The 14,511-nt window shown below is 35.6% G+C and overlaps 1 protein-coding gene across 6 annotated transcripts in view; it reads right to left on the bottom strand.

Annotated features, from left to right (window-relative positions):
- GPATCH2L (G-patch domain containing 2 like) overlaps window positions 1–14,511 on the bottom strand; it is a 74,734-nt gene that overhangs the window by 24,712 nt on the left and 35,511 nt on the right. For 3 of the 6 annotated variants that reach the window (XR_009210177.1, XM_032135059.2, XM_058429247.1), the window contains one exon: window positions 5,728–5,822. Coding sequence is in view for 3 of the 6 variants with exons in the window: in XM_032135059.2 (XP_031990950.1) it covers window positions 5,728–5,822 (95 nt within the window). In the remaining 3 variants the exon portion in view is untranslated. Of the gene's footprint in view, window positions 1–17; window positions 3,492–5,727; window positions 5,823–8,795; window positions 8,896–14,511 lie in introns of those variants that run through there. The other 3 variants (XR_009210178.1, XM_032135061.2, XR_009210179.1) reach the window with 3 other exon arrangements.

The raw sequence follows: 14,511 nt of genomic DNA on the forward strand, positions 1-14,511 counted from the left end.
GGTTACAATAGAGAGGAACAAAAACATCAAGGGGAGATAAATTAGAATAAGACAAATTAGAATGAGAGATACTTAGAAACAAAATTTTCTTAATCCTTATACTTCATGTCCTAGTAACCCACGTGGCCACATAAGGTACCTCTTTTTACTCTACAAAAAAGTAAAGACAAGATTTAAATAAGACAGTATTTCCTAATCTGAGAAAATGGGTTCAATTGAACAAATATAAATTCAGTAGCACGCATTCATAATGTAGTAAAAATCACTTATTAAGTACTTATGTGTATATTGCTTAAACAATGAATACTCATGATCTTGTTAATGCAAACCCTTACTCATAGATACTCATAGAGATGACTCATAGTGATCTCCACTGTCTAGATCAGGGAGCTAAGGTATAGAGAGATCAGATAAATTGTTCAGGGATAAAACAGAGCTGGTTAAATATCAAGATTCAAGCACAGATACTGGACTCTAAACCCCACGCTCTTCCTGCCACAACCCATGCCTCCGATAGGGCAGTGTTACCAATAAATATATACCATACAACAAGGAAAATGTAGAAAAAGAGCACAATTAGGCCCAATATTTTTCAATAAGATCACTAAAGACATTCTGGACAGGAGACATGGCTTGTGCAGGGCTGTCTTGTATACTTCAGAACACTTACCGACCTGGATCCTATCTGCTGAATGCCAGGAACACTCCCCAGTCATTGTGACAAACAAACATTTACTTCACATTTCCAAATGCCCCTGAGTGGAGTGGCACAAAACACCATCATCTCCACCCACTCTGCTGAGAACAAATATATACTAAAATATGGCAAAATCTAGGAAAGTTTGGATTTTACCCTGTCACCCAATAATTCCACTCCCAGAAATGTAACCTAGAACAGTAATTTTCAAATTGTGGGTCACAAAATCAATTTAGTGGGTCATGGCCATTACTTTTTTTTCCTCAATGAAAAAAATAGAAAGTATCAGCGTGCACCCAGGATTTATTTCAGATTTACATGTACAACCAACACACATATTCAAACATGAATTTCTTATTGTGGGCTAATGTAAAAATATCTTGAAAGCTGTTACTCTATATACAAGAGTTTCTTGAGGGCAACAGCTTTCAAACATTTTGGAACTTCACCACAGCAGCAGGAAATACATTTGACAACTCAAATCTCTCTCTTTTTCTCTCTCATACACACATACTCACAACAAACTCAGGCACATATACTCACTCATATTTAACTGGTAATAAATTTCAAAAAACTATACCTACATGATCACCAAACTGCAGTGAAAAAAGCACTACCCTAGAAAAACTTTTTTTTTGCTATTTTTTATTATAGTAAAATATACATAAAATTTGCTATCTTATCCATTTTTAACTGTACAGTTCAGTCGCATTAAGTACATTCACACTGTTGTGTAACTGTCACCACTATTTATCACCAGGACTTTTTCATCATCTCAAATGGAAACTCTGTACCCATTAAACAATAATTCCCCCCATTTCCCTCTTCCCCTAGCCCCTGGCAACCACTATTTTCCTTTCTGTTTCTATGAATTTGACTATTCTAGTAGCTTATAAAAGTGGAATCACACAATATTTCTCCTTTTGTGTCTAACTTATTTGACTTAGCAAATGTCTTCATTCAATTTGTAGCACGTGGCAGAGTTTCATTCTGAATAAGAAAGGCTTTCAAGCTACATAACATTCCATTGTATATATATAGCACATTGTGTTCATCCTTTCATCCAGCAATGGACATGTGAGTTGTTTCCACCCCGACTGCAAATAATGCTGCTGTAAACAAAGGTGTGCAAAAATCTATTTTGAGTCTCTGCTTTTCATTCTTTTGGGTATATGCACAGAAACAGAACTGCTGGATCATATGGTAGTTTTATGTTTAATTTTTTTAGGAACTGTTTTTTTACATGCTGTTTTCCACAGCAATGCACAATTTTACCTTCCCACAAGCACTACACAAGGGTTCCAATTTCTCCACATCCGCACCAACACCTGATGTTCTGTTTTTTGATATAGCCATCCTAATGAGCGGGAAGTGGCCTAAAAGAATGTTTGCACTTGTTCTCTCAGAGAACAGTGCAGTATTTTCCGTAATAGCATAAAACAGGAATACAATCCAAATGTTCATCAAGAACATTTAATTATAGCATATTAATCATATTCATACAATAGAATACCATATACATGGCAGTTGAAACAGATTTTTGGCAGGACAAAGCATAACTGAATCTCAAAAACAGAACCCGGTGAAAGCTGCAACATAAAATATGACATACTTTGATTTCATATATACAAGGTTCAAAAACAAAACTGGACAATATATTGCTTGAAGATACATATGTCTGCTAAAACTACTTGAAAGAAACAAAAGAATGACAAACGATAAAAAACAATCAGAATAACTTTTACCTCTGAGGAGAGCAGGGAGAAGATTTTTAAAGATTTTAACTTTTTAAAACTTTTAAAGTTTTTAAAAAAGAAAATTTTAACTTTTTCTTAAAGTGAATGGTAGGTACATGGATATTTGCTGTATTTTATTTACTCCTTACACATCTGCTATAAATGTTCTTTTACACCCATTCAATATTTACTAAGAAACATGTTTAATTTTAAAAAACATTTAAAAAGACACAGTGGGCAATAAGAATTTGCCCTATGACTCCCGAGAAAAGGGACATCCTAAAATGGAACTACTGAATCCAACCATGTGGTTAGAATATATCAGGAATCACTCTGTTTCAACTTTAAGATTCTATTAACTTATTCTTACAACAAATAACCAGTGGGTTTATTCTATGGGCTAGGTATTCATTTAGATGCTAGGGGTGCAGTAGTGAGCAAAGCAGATAAGCAGTCCTGCTCTTGTGAATGCATCTGACAATACATTTGACAATTCAAATCTCTCTCTCTCTCTCTCATCTCACTGACCTAGTATTTGAAACCTGATGTAACTAATTAACAGATTAACTATTAGGTACCCTTCTGAATGATACTCTAAGCACACATATCCTATCCCAGAAAGAGAAAGGTCAGAAAAAGTTTTTGGGATAGCTAAAATATACTCACACAAATAGCTGGGTTCTCAACAGAATTTCTGATCACCTCAATTCCGCTTTATCAAAAGGCATGTGTTTACTTTTTAAAGGATTGGAATCTGCATGCCAATGGCTCTGATCTACCATTCTGATGGAGAAAATCATTTCAAGAAAACGAAGTCTGGTTTTCATCTGGGTTTATTATGTTTTTTACAGCTACTTAGTCTCAAATTTTGGAGAAGATAATCCATTTTTTTTCTTTTCTGACTACATTCTTTAAGAGCATATTCAGCTAGTTCACTTCAGCATGAGGGAGACACTTGCAGGGAAATCCCCGTTCTGGTGTATCAAGTCTCAGAAGCCGGTTAGCATGCTTGCTCACTAAGATCCAGGGTGTGGTTCTGTGCACTAGACGCCTGCAAGCTAGAAAGCCATAAAGGAGGGGAGAATGAAGATACAAAGAAAATAAAGGTGCTACACTTTCAAGATGGGTCTATTTAACAACCCTATGGTCATTTACAGTCTTTTCCTTGGCCTTTTGTTACTATTAGTACAAAAAGGCAAGGAAGACATGCTGTTTCTTCCTGCTCTTCACCTCTCTAGCCTTATTAATATCTTTAAATTCAGTCAATTTCAACTCAAAACTTTCTACCAGTGGGGGAGGGGAAAAAGGGAAAAGATTTGTGGCTGCATGTTTAAGAAAGAAGCTGAATTCATCACAGTGACAGGGGAGAGTGTTGGCAGAGATCTGAGCTATTTATTCTTTTAGGAAAATCCTATAAAGAATGACACAAGGAAGCCTCTATCTGCAGTCTTGTTCATCACACTGGTGAAGAGTCCGATAACAGATGTATGCAGTAGCGTGATTTAGTGCCAGGAGCTGGCCCCTGATGTGTATTAATACAGCGGCAAAGCGGAACGCACCTCTCTTCATCACTCATTCCTATAAAAGAGGTGGAATCCGAGATGGCCCGATGTTAGGCAGAGCAAGCCCATTTGTTCTACTGACTGATGGCACAGACTTAGGCTATGTCCTTCACCTCCATGGGGCACTCAGGTTTGTGGGTAGAAAAAAAAGAAAATGCTCAGTGAAGCAGGGCTTAGTCAACAAGTGAGAGGAGAGGAGCTGGGCTCAGGAGGGGAAATGTTTAATGCTCAAGTCTTGTTTAATACCCACCCCCACACACATACATTTCCCAACCTGAATAGGGAACAAGGATTTTAAACTCTTCCCAGTGGTTCCTCTCTTATAAACAATTAAAAGCTAAAAATAGAAGCTAGATATTAAGGAGAAAAAAAAGAACAAAAAGATAAAAGAGGGGTGGTTTTCTTTTAATGCTTCCAATACCACAGACCGAATGAGGATCTGAGTTTTGATGTGCAGTCCTAGTCTGGACTTGATCTTGTTATATATATGAAAAGAAGAACACCTGCAGGACAGCTCTAGAGTCACAAGGAAACCGGTCTGATCTTGGCTCTGCAATTTATCAACCATGTGGCCTCAGGGAAGTGATTTAAGCCTTGGTTTTCTCATGTGTAAATTGGGAATAAAAACAGCATCTACCTTATAAGGCTGTTGCAAAGATTAGGTGAAATAATGTTTACAAAGTGTTCAGCTCAGGGCCTGGCCATGTGGAAAGCACTGAAAAAAAAAAGTACTATAATCATCAGACCTGTGATGAAGATTGTCCAGTATGAACCACCATCAAGCAGACTTCCCAAACAGAAGCTCAAAGAGGACAATTTCACAGTTCACCAAAACTTACTAAGTTAAGGTAGAGGATAGGGCTCCCTCCCCATCTGTGTGAGGTTTACTCTCTATTCAGCTATCAACTCTTCTGATTTATATAATAGGTAGTATTTTCTAAAGAAAATAAAATATTCAATGGTATATTCAGTATCCAGTTTTCTCACTGAAATATTAACACATAACTCTCCCCTTTTTTTCACTGAAGGATAACATACACACAGTGAAGGACATCAATCCTAAGTGCACAGCTCCAGATTCTACCTATGTAAGCAGCCACACACCCCCACCAAGTTCATCATATGGAGCACTGCCAACAGCCCAGAGGGCTTCTTTGTGCCCTCTCTTGGTCACTGCTCCCCACCAAAGAGAAGTACTATTTTGGCTTCTACCAATTAGTGTTAGTTTTGTTTAAAAAAAAAAAAAAAAAAAACACAAAAAAAACCTGAAAAGTTTTAGCCTAAAAAATTGTTTTTAATTAGGAATGTCATGACCAGTAAAATATTAGCATTCTACTTATAAAAGCAGTAAGAATGTACTGTACTGTATGCAAGATGAGAAAGTAAATAACCCCTTGTGACTGCCTGACTGAACTGCCACTTCACCTGGACTTTCATTAACATGGACCTAATTTCCTGTCTGTGCTAAAACAAAAGCTCAGATGACTGGAGATTGCTGATAGTGGAATACAGGGTTTCAAACTCTAGATAGCCATGTAACAGTGAAAAAGCACAGACTTCAGAGTCAGCGAGAACTAGGCTAATTATTTCTTGTAGTCTCAGTTTTCCCATGTAAAGTGGGAATAAAATGACCTACACTATCACAAACATTACATGAAAAGGTATACAAAACACATAATTTACTGCCTGACACACGGTACACGCTCAATAAATGATAACTGCATGTAATCACCTGCACTGGGGCTAGACAAAGATGCTGTGGCCACTGGTTTCCGCTTCCTCTTGATGTCACGTGAACATGGTGGTCCCCAATGTACATTTGCCTGTCTGCAGATGTAAGAAGAAGAAAAATGGTTTGAACTTTTTAATTCTTATTGTAAGACATTACATGTAGCCCAGATTAAATCCTTAACCCATTACAGACATAAACAAAATGGGCACCATCTTTTGCCATTAAGCATTGGGACAACATTATTCAGAATTAATAATAACTCACTCTTTATCCACAATACACACCCATTCTAAACTTTTTACCTGATTTCAGTGTAGCAGACATTCAAGATTAATTTCAATAAATATGTGTTGCATTACATGCTTATTTTTATACAATTATTTTTCATAAAAACTATAACCACAATTGCTCTAAACTCACTAATGAAATACTTACTCCCAAGAGGTAATACGTTGAAAAAGTTTAATGCTGCATGAACACAGATATTTGCATAGAATTTTAATAGGAAGTTTAACCTCCTGCCATGTAAATCTGAATTTTTAATACTGTCTACATCACAAGTTAAGTAAGTTTAGTTTCTGTGACTTTTTAAAATATTATGTTTTTTATTTTACAGGCAAAAAATAAAAATATTAATTATGTGATAATATGTTCCTTCATCTGAATATTCAGCTTATTTTAAAAGCAAACGATTCTGTGAAAGACAGTGGGATTAACACTGAACTAGCTGGTATGCTATTTTAGTTCACCACTGTTCCCCAAGAATGTATTGTACTGTATGCAAATTAAGAAAATAAAAATCTTTACGTATGTGAAGATTTTGTCCCTCTCAAACTAGACAGATCCTGCCTCTGATTAAAGACCAAAATGAGTCTCACCTTTACACAAAGTGTTCCTTGAATATCTGGGGCCTCATCTATCATGAAGCAATGTTTAACTGGTGTGCATATATCTTGCTTCTCTAATGAAACAAGAAGGCTTAATCTCTTTGAGATTAAGAACAAGGATCTTGAGAACAGAAACTTTATTTACACTTCTTTGATAATTTTCCACTGATCTACCAACCTTGGCTCAAGGCACACAGGCGATCCTCATTGACTGTTGATTAAAACTGCTGTGAATGAATAAAAGTTCTAAAAATCAAATGGCCACTCGAACACTTAAAAGTGATTAAAATAGTAAATTTTATATTATGTACATTTTACCACAATTTAAAAAAACTAGCCAAAGTAAATAACATATAAAATTATACCAGATAAATTCCTAATCAGTAGTCCCAGCTGAGGATCAAGACCCTTAGTAGTCTTAAAACTAGAACCTCAGACAAACCTAAGAAAACCTGGTTAGCAAGGCAACAAGACAGCTGTTGAATGGACACATTTTTTGACTCAGAAAGCCCCCAAAATAACTTGTACAGTTGAAAAGGGTGCATGCATGCGTGAGCGCGCGCATGCACACACCACACACACACACACACACACACACACACACTTTCACGTCTCTAAATAGCAAAAGCTTCAGAATCAATTCAATTTATAAATAGGAAAATATAAGAATTTGACTAAAATCCTAAGAAATTCTTTAGGAATGCAAAGAATGTTATGGGCTGAGATTTATAATACAAAGCCAGTGGTTTGGAAAATTCCATCCAAACCACCTTTTATTGATCACTCTGTCCTGTACAGAAAATTAAGTCAAATACCTCATGAATAATTAATTCTGAAAGCCCAAATAGTTAATTCTAAATAACTAATTATAAATGTGTAAAGTAGGGAAAACGCTTCCTTTTTCATACCTTGCATAAATCCTGGGAATAAGTCTAAGCAGCATGCTGATTTAATAATAAATTAACATAGATGACAACATCAAAGGTAGACAGGACTTTAGTCTGAACAAAGTGGTGGTAATTCCCTTTGAAGTCCAGACACAAGCAGAAAATAAAGTGACACTACAAAATTGTGTTTCTCCTCAAAACAGAGAAATGTAGAACACATAGAGCATCCATCTTTTCCACAAACATGGGACTTGAGTACATACCCAAACTGAGACTATCCAAGCACTCTGATCTTATTCAATCATCCTTATCCTCAGGCATGATTCAGAAGGAGAAACAAAGTCAAACAAAGGCTAACAGTGTATAGTCATGCTTCATTCCTCTTTAGCTGAAGCTCATTAAAGGAACCTCCAAAGCTTTTCAGAAAAAAATGTTAACACCACTGTTTCACGCTAAACCACGTTACTGTTAGACATCAGGATGGTGGCGCTCTACAGCAGTGGTGAGGGGGAAGACAGGCAGAGAAGAGGCACAGGGAGCTTCTGGGGTTCTTTCTGACAATGCTCTTTTTCTTCATCTGGATGCTTTGGTTACTTGACTGTAACTTTGTGACTATTTATCAAGTGTATATTTCTTTGTACTCTTCCCTGTATGTTTATCCTTCAGTAAAAAGTTAATTAAAAACATTGCTTCTTCAAGATCACAGTTTACAACATGCTGAGTTTCATGAGACAGATGCAAAATGAGAAGCATAAGTACTCAAGAAGTATATTAAGATACTAATTCTTGGAGTAGCAACTTGAGCTGAACTACACAAATACTGCCTTTTATTTGCCCCCATCCATCATTTTCACCATTTTGCATGTTTGATATATGTCAGTAACATGGGAAAAGGCCCATATTATCAACTCTTTTATGGACCTAGTCAGTACTACTTATGTCACACTTTCAAGGAATGACAGTGTCATTTTGGAATTAAAAAAAAAAAAAAATTTATGCACTAAAATGTTAAAGTTTTTAACAACTTTTAATGGAAATGCTTATTTACTTTAGAAAACTGAGAATAAGTATTACTTACCTATTATTACGCACACAGTTTATTATACCGCAACATCTTAGGGTGCTATTGTGGGTTCAATGGCTCAGGTGGTCGTTCCACCACCCTGCTCCTCTAGGCGATATTGTTAAGCCTTCAGGTCAATTGTCTCTACATTAAGTGACCCTTTACTGCTATGCCTCCAGTACATTACTTCTCTCTGTCGTAAATGGTCTACTTCTACCACCCCATTCCTACCTCTAACTGTTGCCTTGAATATCCTAAATCCTTCAGATTTTGTAAATTCTTCAGATTTTGTAAATTCCTCTGGTTATAACAGGAAAGAACTGAAGACTTTCTAAGGAAATCAAGTAATGAAACTTGTTAAGTGAATTATTTCATTGTAAAATTATGTACTTTTATGGACTATTTCCTTTCTACTAAGCAGTTTTTTGCTTCTTTTATTGTTCACTAAATTTTTACTGAGCACCTACTCTTGCCAAGCACTGTACTAAACTCTAGGGATATAGTGATAAACAAGAGACAATCTCTGCCTTGATGGATCTTATAGCCAAGTCCTATCTGCAGCTGTGCAGCTTTTCAGGTTATAGAATATGAATAACAAAGAAACTAGGGTATCAATGAAGAGAAGGTATGTTCGTTTTTAAAACTCAGTTTAAATGATCCTTCCCTCTTAAAACATTTCTCTTAAGACCCATTTCGAGGTTGGAGAGCTATTTCATAGGAGGTAGAATAACATCATATCTTCGCTGTCAGTATATGAGGACATTTTTCTTTATGTCCCTTCCTAGACAAGATTTGGGGAGGGAAGAAAAGAAATGATCAAACTGTTATAACAGGACAGTAAGACATTTTGCTTCTTCCTTGGTTTTAAGTGAACATTAGTACTGCTAGAGTTTACAGCTTGGGAAAATCTATTTTTCTATGTGAAGTCCCCATCTGCTTGGAAAGAACCCTAGAGGACAAAGAAGGAAGAGGACCCAGAACAAGCCTGCTACATAATGGAATACTATTCAGGCATTTAAAAAAAAAAAAAAAGAGTAAGTCCTGTCATTCACAGCAACATGGATGGAACTAGAGGATACTAGGTTAAGTGAAAACAAGCCAGGAACAGAAAATTAAACACATTGAGTTCTTACTCATAAGTGGAAGCTTAAAAAAGTTGATCTCATAGAAGTAAAAAGTAGACGAGCTAATGGGTGCAGGAAATCAACATGGCACATGGATACATATGTAACAAACCTGCACATTGTGCACATGTACCCTAAAACCTAAAGTATAATTAAAAAAAAAAAAAAAAAAGACTTTGCCAGAACTTTTTTCATAAATATTTTAAGAATATTTTTGGACTTAGGTTATAAATATGACTTCCAACAAACTAATAAAATAAAAATTTTTAAAAAAAAAAAAAATAAAAGAGAAAAAAAAAAAAAAAAAAAGTAGAACAGAGGATACTTCAGGCTGAGGTAGGGGAAGGAAGGAATAGAGAAGGATTTGTTAAAAGATATAAACTTATAGCTAGATAGGAGGAATAAATGCTAGCATTCTATAGTACTGTAAGGTGACTATAGTGAACAATTATATATTACACAGTTTCAAATAGCTAGAAGGAGGATATTGAATGCTTCTAACAAAAAGAAATGATAAATGTTTGAGCAGATGGATATGCTAATGACCCTGATTTGATCACTACATATTGTATGTATTGAAATGCCACCGTGTACCCCATAAATATGTATAATCATTATGTGTCAGTTTTTTAAAATAAAATAAAATTTTAAAAAGAAGAGGAAGAAAAAGAGAACAAGCCTGGGGAAAAGAAGAAGGAAGTTGGGTGCTTACAGCAAGAGGATTTAGAGGCAGGAAATGGAAGCTGTCATGTGGCACGGCACATTCAGAATATTAGCACAGCCCTGCTCAGAAGTAAAGAATATTATGTGTGGGGTTGGCAGGGCTGCCTGTATTATTTTGGGGAATCTTAGCACGTGGGTAAGGCAACTGCTACAGCTTCGGCTTCCTGTTGAAGAGGCAGTTCCACAGTTTTTTGTTTATCCCCAAATTCCAGATCATCAATTGCAGACATAAAAAATCAAAGAAGGGAAAGAAAAATAAGGAGGTTGACCACCTCCCCAACCCCATTTTCATTTAGGGGTACTTAACAACCACTTGGCTCCTTTTCTTTTTAATGTGTTATTTATTTAATGTGTGTTATTTTACTTTGAAAGCATCACTGTTTACTCTCAAAATGGAAACTAAAAGAGGGACAAAAGCACAAATGCGGTAACAACAAGGATAAAGAGTCTGAGCTTCCCTTTCTCACCAACACAGAGACCCTCCCTACAAGTAGAAAGGGTAAAAGAGTAACGAGGTATTTCAGAACTCTTTTTCAAGAGTAGTATATGGTTGTTCTTGGGTTGCAAACCATGTAATACGTTAAGGGAAGTGATCTTTCAATTAGGCATATTGTATAAAAGGCTAAGTATAAGTTAAAGTCTCCACCAAGTTAAAACTTCATTCTCAACTGGAGTGGCAAATGGTTACCAGAATTATATAAGCAGCTTTTACTAAATACACATGTCCCTATCAAGATCCTAATTTAGTAGGCTGGGCAGGAGTGGGAGCAGAATCAGTAACATATTTATTTTGAAATTTTTCCCTGGGTAATTCTGATAAGCACCTATCTACTTCGAAAATTACTGAGTTGAAAAATCTACCAAATTCCCAGAGCCAACCTAGTCAATAATAGAGATCTAAGTATTCAACCTAAAGAATAATAGAAGATTAAATGAATATAAATTTAGATAAAAATACTGTTCCCCAGTATATATGCAATTAGAGAAAAGACAGGCTATGCCTTTTCTGTTTCATCTGATCAGGGCCTCAGGGACAATCTTCACTCAGGCCAGCAAAACCTGGGGTATACACTTCTTTCACAGTATAAGTGTGGGATCAGTACTTCCCCTAAGAGTGTCATAGTTTCCCCACTGTGGTGGTATTTGCCAGGGCAGAGTTGGAAGAATGGGCACTAAAAGCAAAAAATTTTTATTTTTAAATAAGAATTTTTAAAAAATTCTTATCTCAGAAAAAGTCACTAAATTCTTATTACAAGTGTGAAGGTGAATGCTGAAATTAACAATTAATGGAAAGAGGATTCTTTCTATCCAAGCATGAACACAACATTTCTATTTTCTTTTTTACTGCAGGTAACTGAAAGATCAGGTGAGTTGTTAAAACTGCAGTGTTACTTAGGAAACTGGGCAGATCACTATGTCCTTGGGGCAGGAATGTACTTTTAGGGAAAAAAAAAAATACTTTGAGAAATACATGCATGTTTAATAGAACCAATGTTGGCAAAAAAATTACTGAAGTGACTGCTTTGGATTTGGAACAAAGATCTTTATAATCACTCCTAAGGAGAGAAAACAGTCTGTCTGCAAATGGCAAGCTAGTTTAAGGAATAGGTCACCTTCAAAAATCACTCATTTTTAAAGTTAATGAAAAGTTCATTTTTTTAATATAGAATAAAAATCCTCAAAAAACTAGGTATAGAAGGAACATACCTCAACATAATAAAAGCCATATATGACAGGCCCACAGCTAGTATCATACTGAATAGGGAAAAACTGAAAGGCCTCTCTTCTAAGATCTGGAACGTGATAAGGATGCCCACCTTCATCACTGTTACTCAGTTTAGGACTGGAAGTCCTAGCTAGAGTAATCAGACAAGAGAAAGAAATAAAGGGCATCCAAACCGAAAAGGAAGATGTCAAAGTATCCTTGTTTGTAGATGATATGAACTTATATTTGGAAAAACCTAAAGACTCTACCACAAAACTATTAGTAGTGATAAACAAGTTCAGTAAAGTTGCAAGATAAAAAAATCAACACACAAAAAATCAGTAGCATTTCTATATGCCAAGAGTGAACAATCTAAAAAAGAAATTTAAAAATTAACCCCATTTATAGTGGCCACAAATAAAATTAAATAACTAGGAATTAACTTACAGAAATAAAAGATCTCTATAATGAAAAATATAAAACATGGATGAAAGAAATTAAAGAAGACACCAAAAAAATGGAAAGACATTCCATGTTCATGGATTGAAAGAATCAACATTGTTAAAACGTCCATACTACCCAAACCAATCTACAGATTCAATGCAATCCCTATCAAAATACCAATGACATTCTTCACAGAAATAGAAAGAATCCTAAAATTTATATGGAGCCACAAGAGACCCGGAATAGCCAAAGCTATCCTAAACAGAAAGAACAAAACTGAAGGAACCACATTACCTGGCTTCAAATTATACTACAGAGCTATAGTAACCGAAATAGCATTGTACTGGCATAAAAACAGACACATAGACCAATAGAACAGAATAGAGAACCCAGAAACAAATCCACACACGCAGAGTGAACTCATTTTCAACAAAAGTGCCAAGAACATACACTGGGGAAAAGACAGTCTCTTCAATAAATGGTGCAGGGAAAACTGGATATCCACATGCAGAAGAATGAAACTAGACCCCTATCTCTCACCATATACAAAAATCAAATCAAGTATATTAAAGACTTAAATCTGAAATCTCAAACTATGAAACTACTATAAGAAAACCTGGGAAAAATCTCCAGGACATTGGTTTGGGCAAAAAATTTTTGAGTAATACCCCACAATCACAGCAACCAAGGCAAAAATGGACAAATGGGATCACATTGAGTTAAAAACCTTCTGCACAGCAAAGGAAACAATCAACAAAGTGAATAAACAACCCACAGAATGGGAGAAAATATCTGCAAACTACCCATTTGACAAAGGGTTAATAATTAGAATATATAAGGAGCTCAAACAACCCTATAGAAAAAAAATCTAATAATCCAATCAAAAAATGTGCAAAAGATTTGAACAGATATTTCTCAAAAGACATACAAGTGGCAAACAGGCATATGAAAAGGTGCTCAATATCACTGATCATCAGAAAAATGCAAATCAAAACTACAATGAGACATCATCTGACCCCAGTTAAAATGGCTTACATCCAAAATACAAGTAATAATGCTGGTGAGCATGTGGTGAAAAGGTAATCTTCGTACACTGTTGGTGGGAATGTAAATTAGTACAACCACTATGGAGAACAGTTTGGAGGTTCCTCAGAAAAACTAAAAATAGAGCTACCATATGATCCAGCAATCTCACTACTGGGTAAATACTCAAAAGAAAGGAAATCAGTATATCAAAGAGATATCTGCACCCCCAGGTTTGCTGCAGCCCTGTTCACAATAGCCAAACCTTGGAAGCAACGTGTTTGTCAACTGATGAATGGATAAAAAAAATGTGGTGCATATACACAATGCAGTACTATTCAGCCATAAAAAAGAATGAGGTCCTGTTATTTGCAACAACATGGATGGAAATGGAGATAATTATATTAAGTAAAATAGACCAGGCACAGAAAGACAAAAATCACATGTTCTCACTTATTTGTGGGATCTAGAAATCAAAACAATTGAACGAATGGAGATAAAGAGTAGAATGAGGGTTACCAGAGGCTGGGAAGGGTAATGAGGGTGGTGGGGAATGCGGATGGTTAATATGTATAAAAAATTGAAAGAATGAATAAGATCTACTATTTGATAGCACAACAGGGTGGCTATAGTCAATAATAATCTAACTGTACATTTTAACATAAAAGAGTAAAATTGGTTTGTTTGTAACACAAAGGATAAATGCTTGAGGGGATGGATACCCCATTCTCCATGATGTGATTACTACGCATTACATGCCTATATCAAACCATCTCATGTACCCCATAAGTATATACACCTACTACATACCCACAAAAATTAAAAATTAGAAAGTTAATAAAATTCACTGTAAAAATGGTATCTGTTTTCTACACTTTTTCTTTAACACAAACAAGTAACACCAGGAAAAAATTTGATATTTCTAGGG

Source organism: Hylobates moloch, unplaced genomic scaffold (assembly GCF_009828535.3).
Source record: "Hylobates moloch isolate HMO894 unplaced genomic scaffold, HMol_V3 SCAFFOLD_16, whole genome shotgun sequence".
Classification (NCBI taxonomy): Eukaryota; Metazoa; Chordata; class Mammalia; order Primates; family Hylobatidae; genus Hylobates; species Hylobates moloch.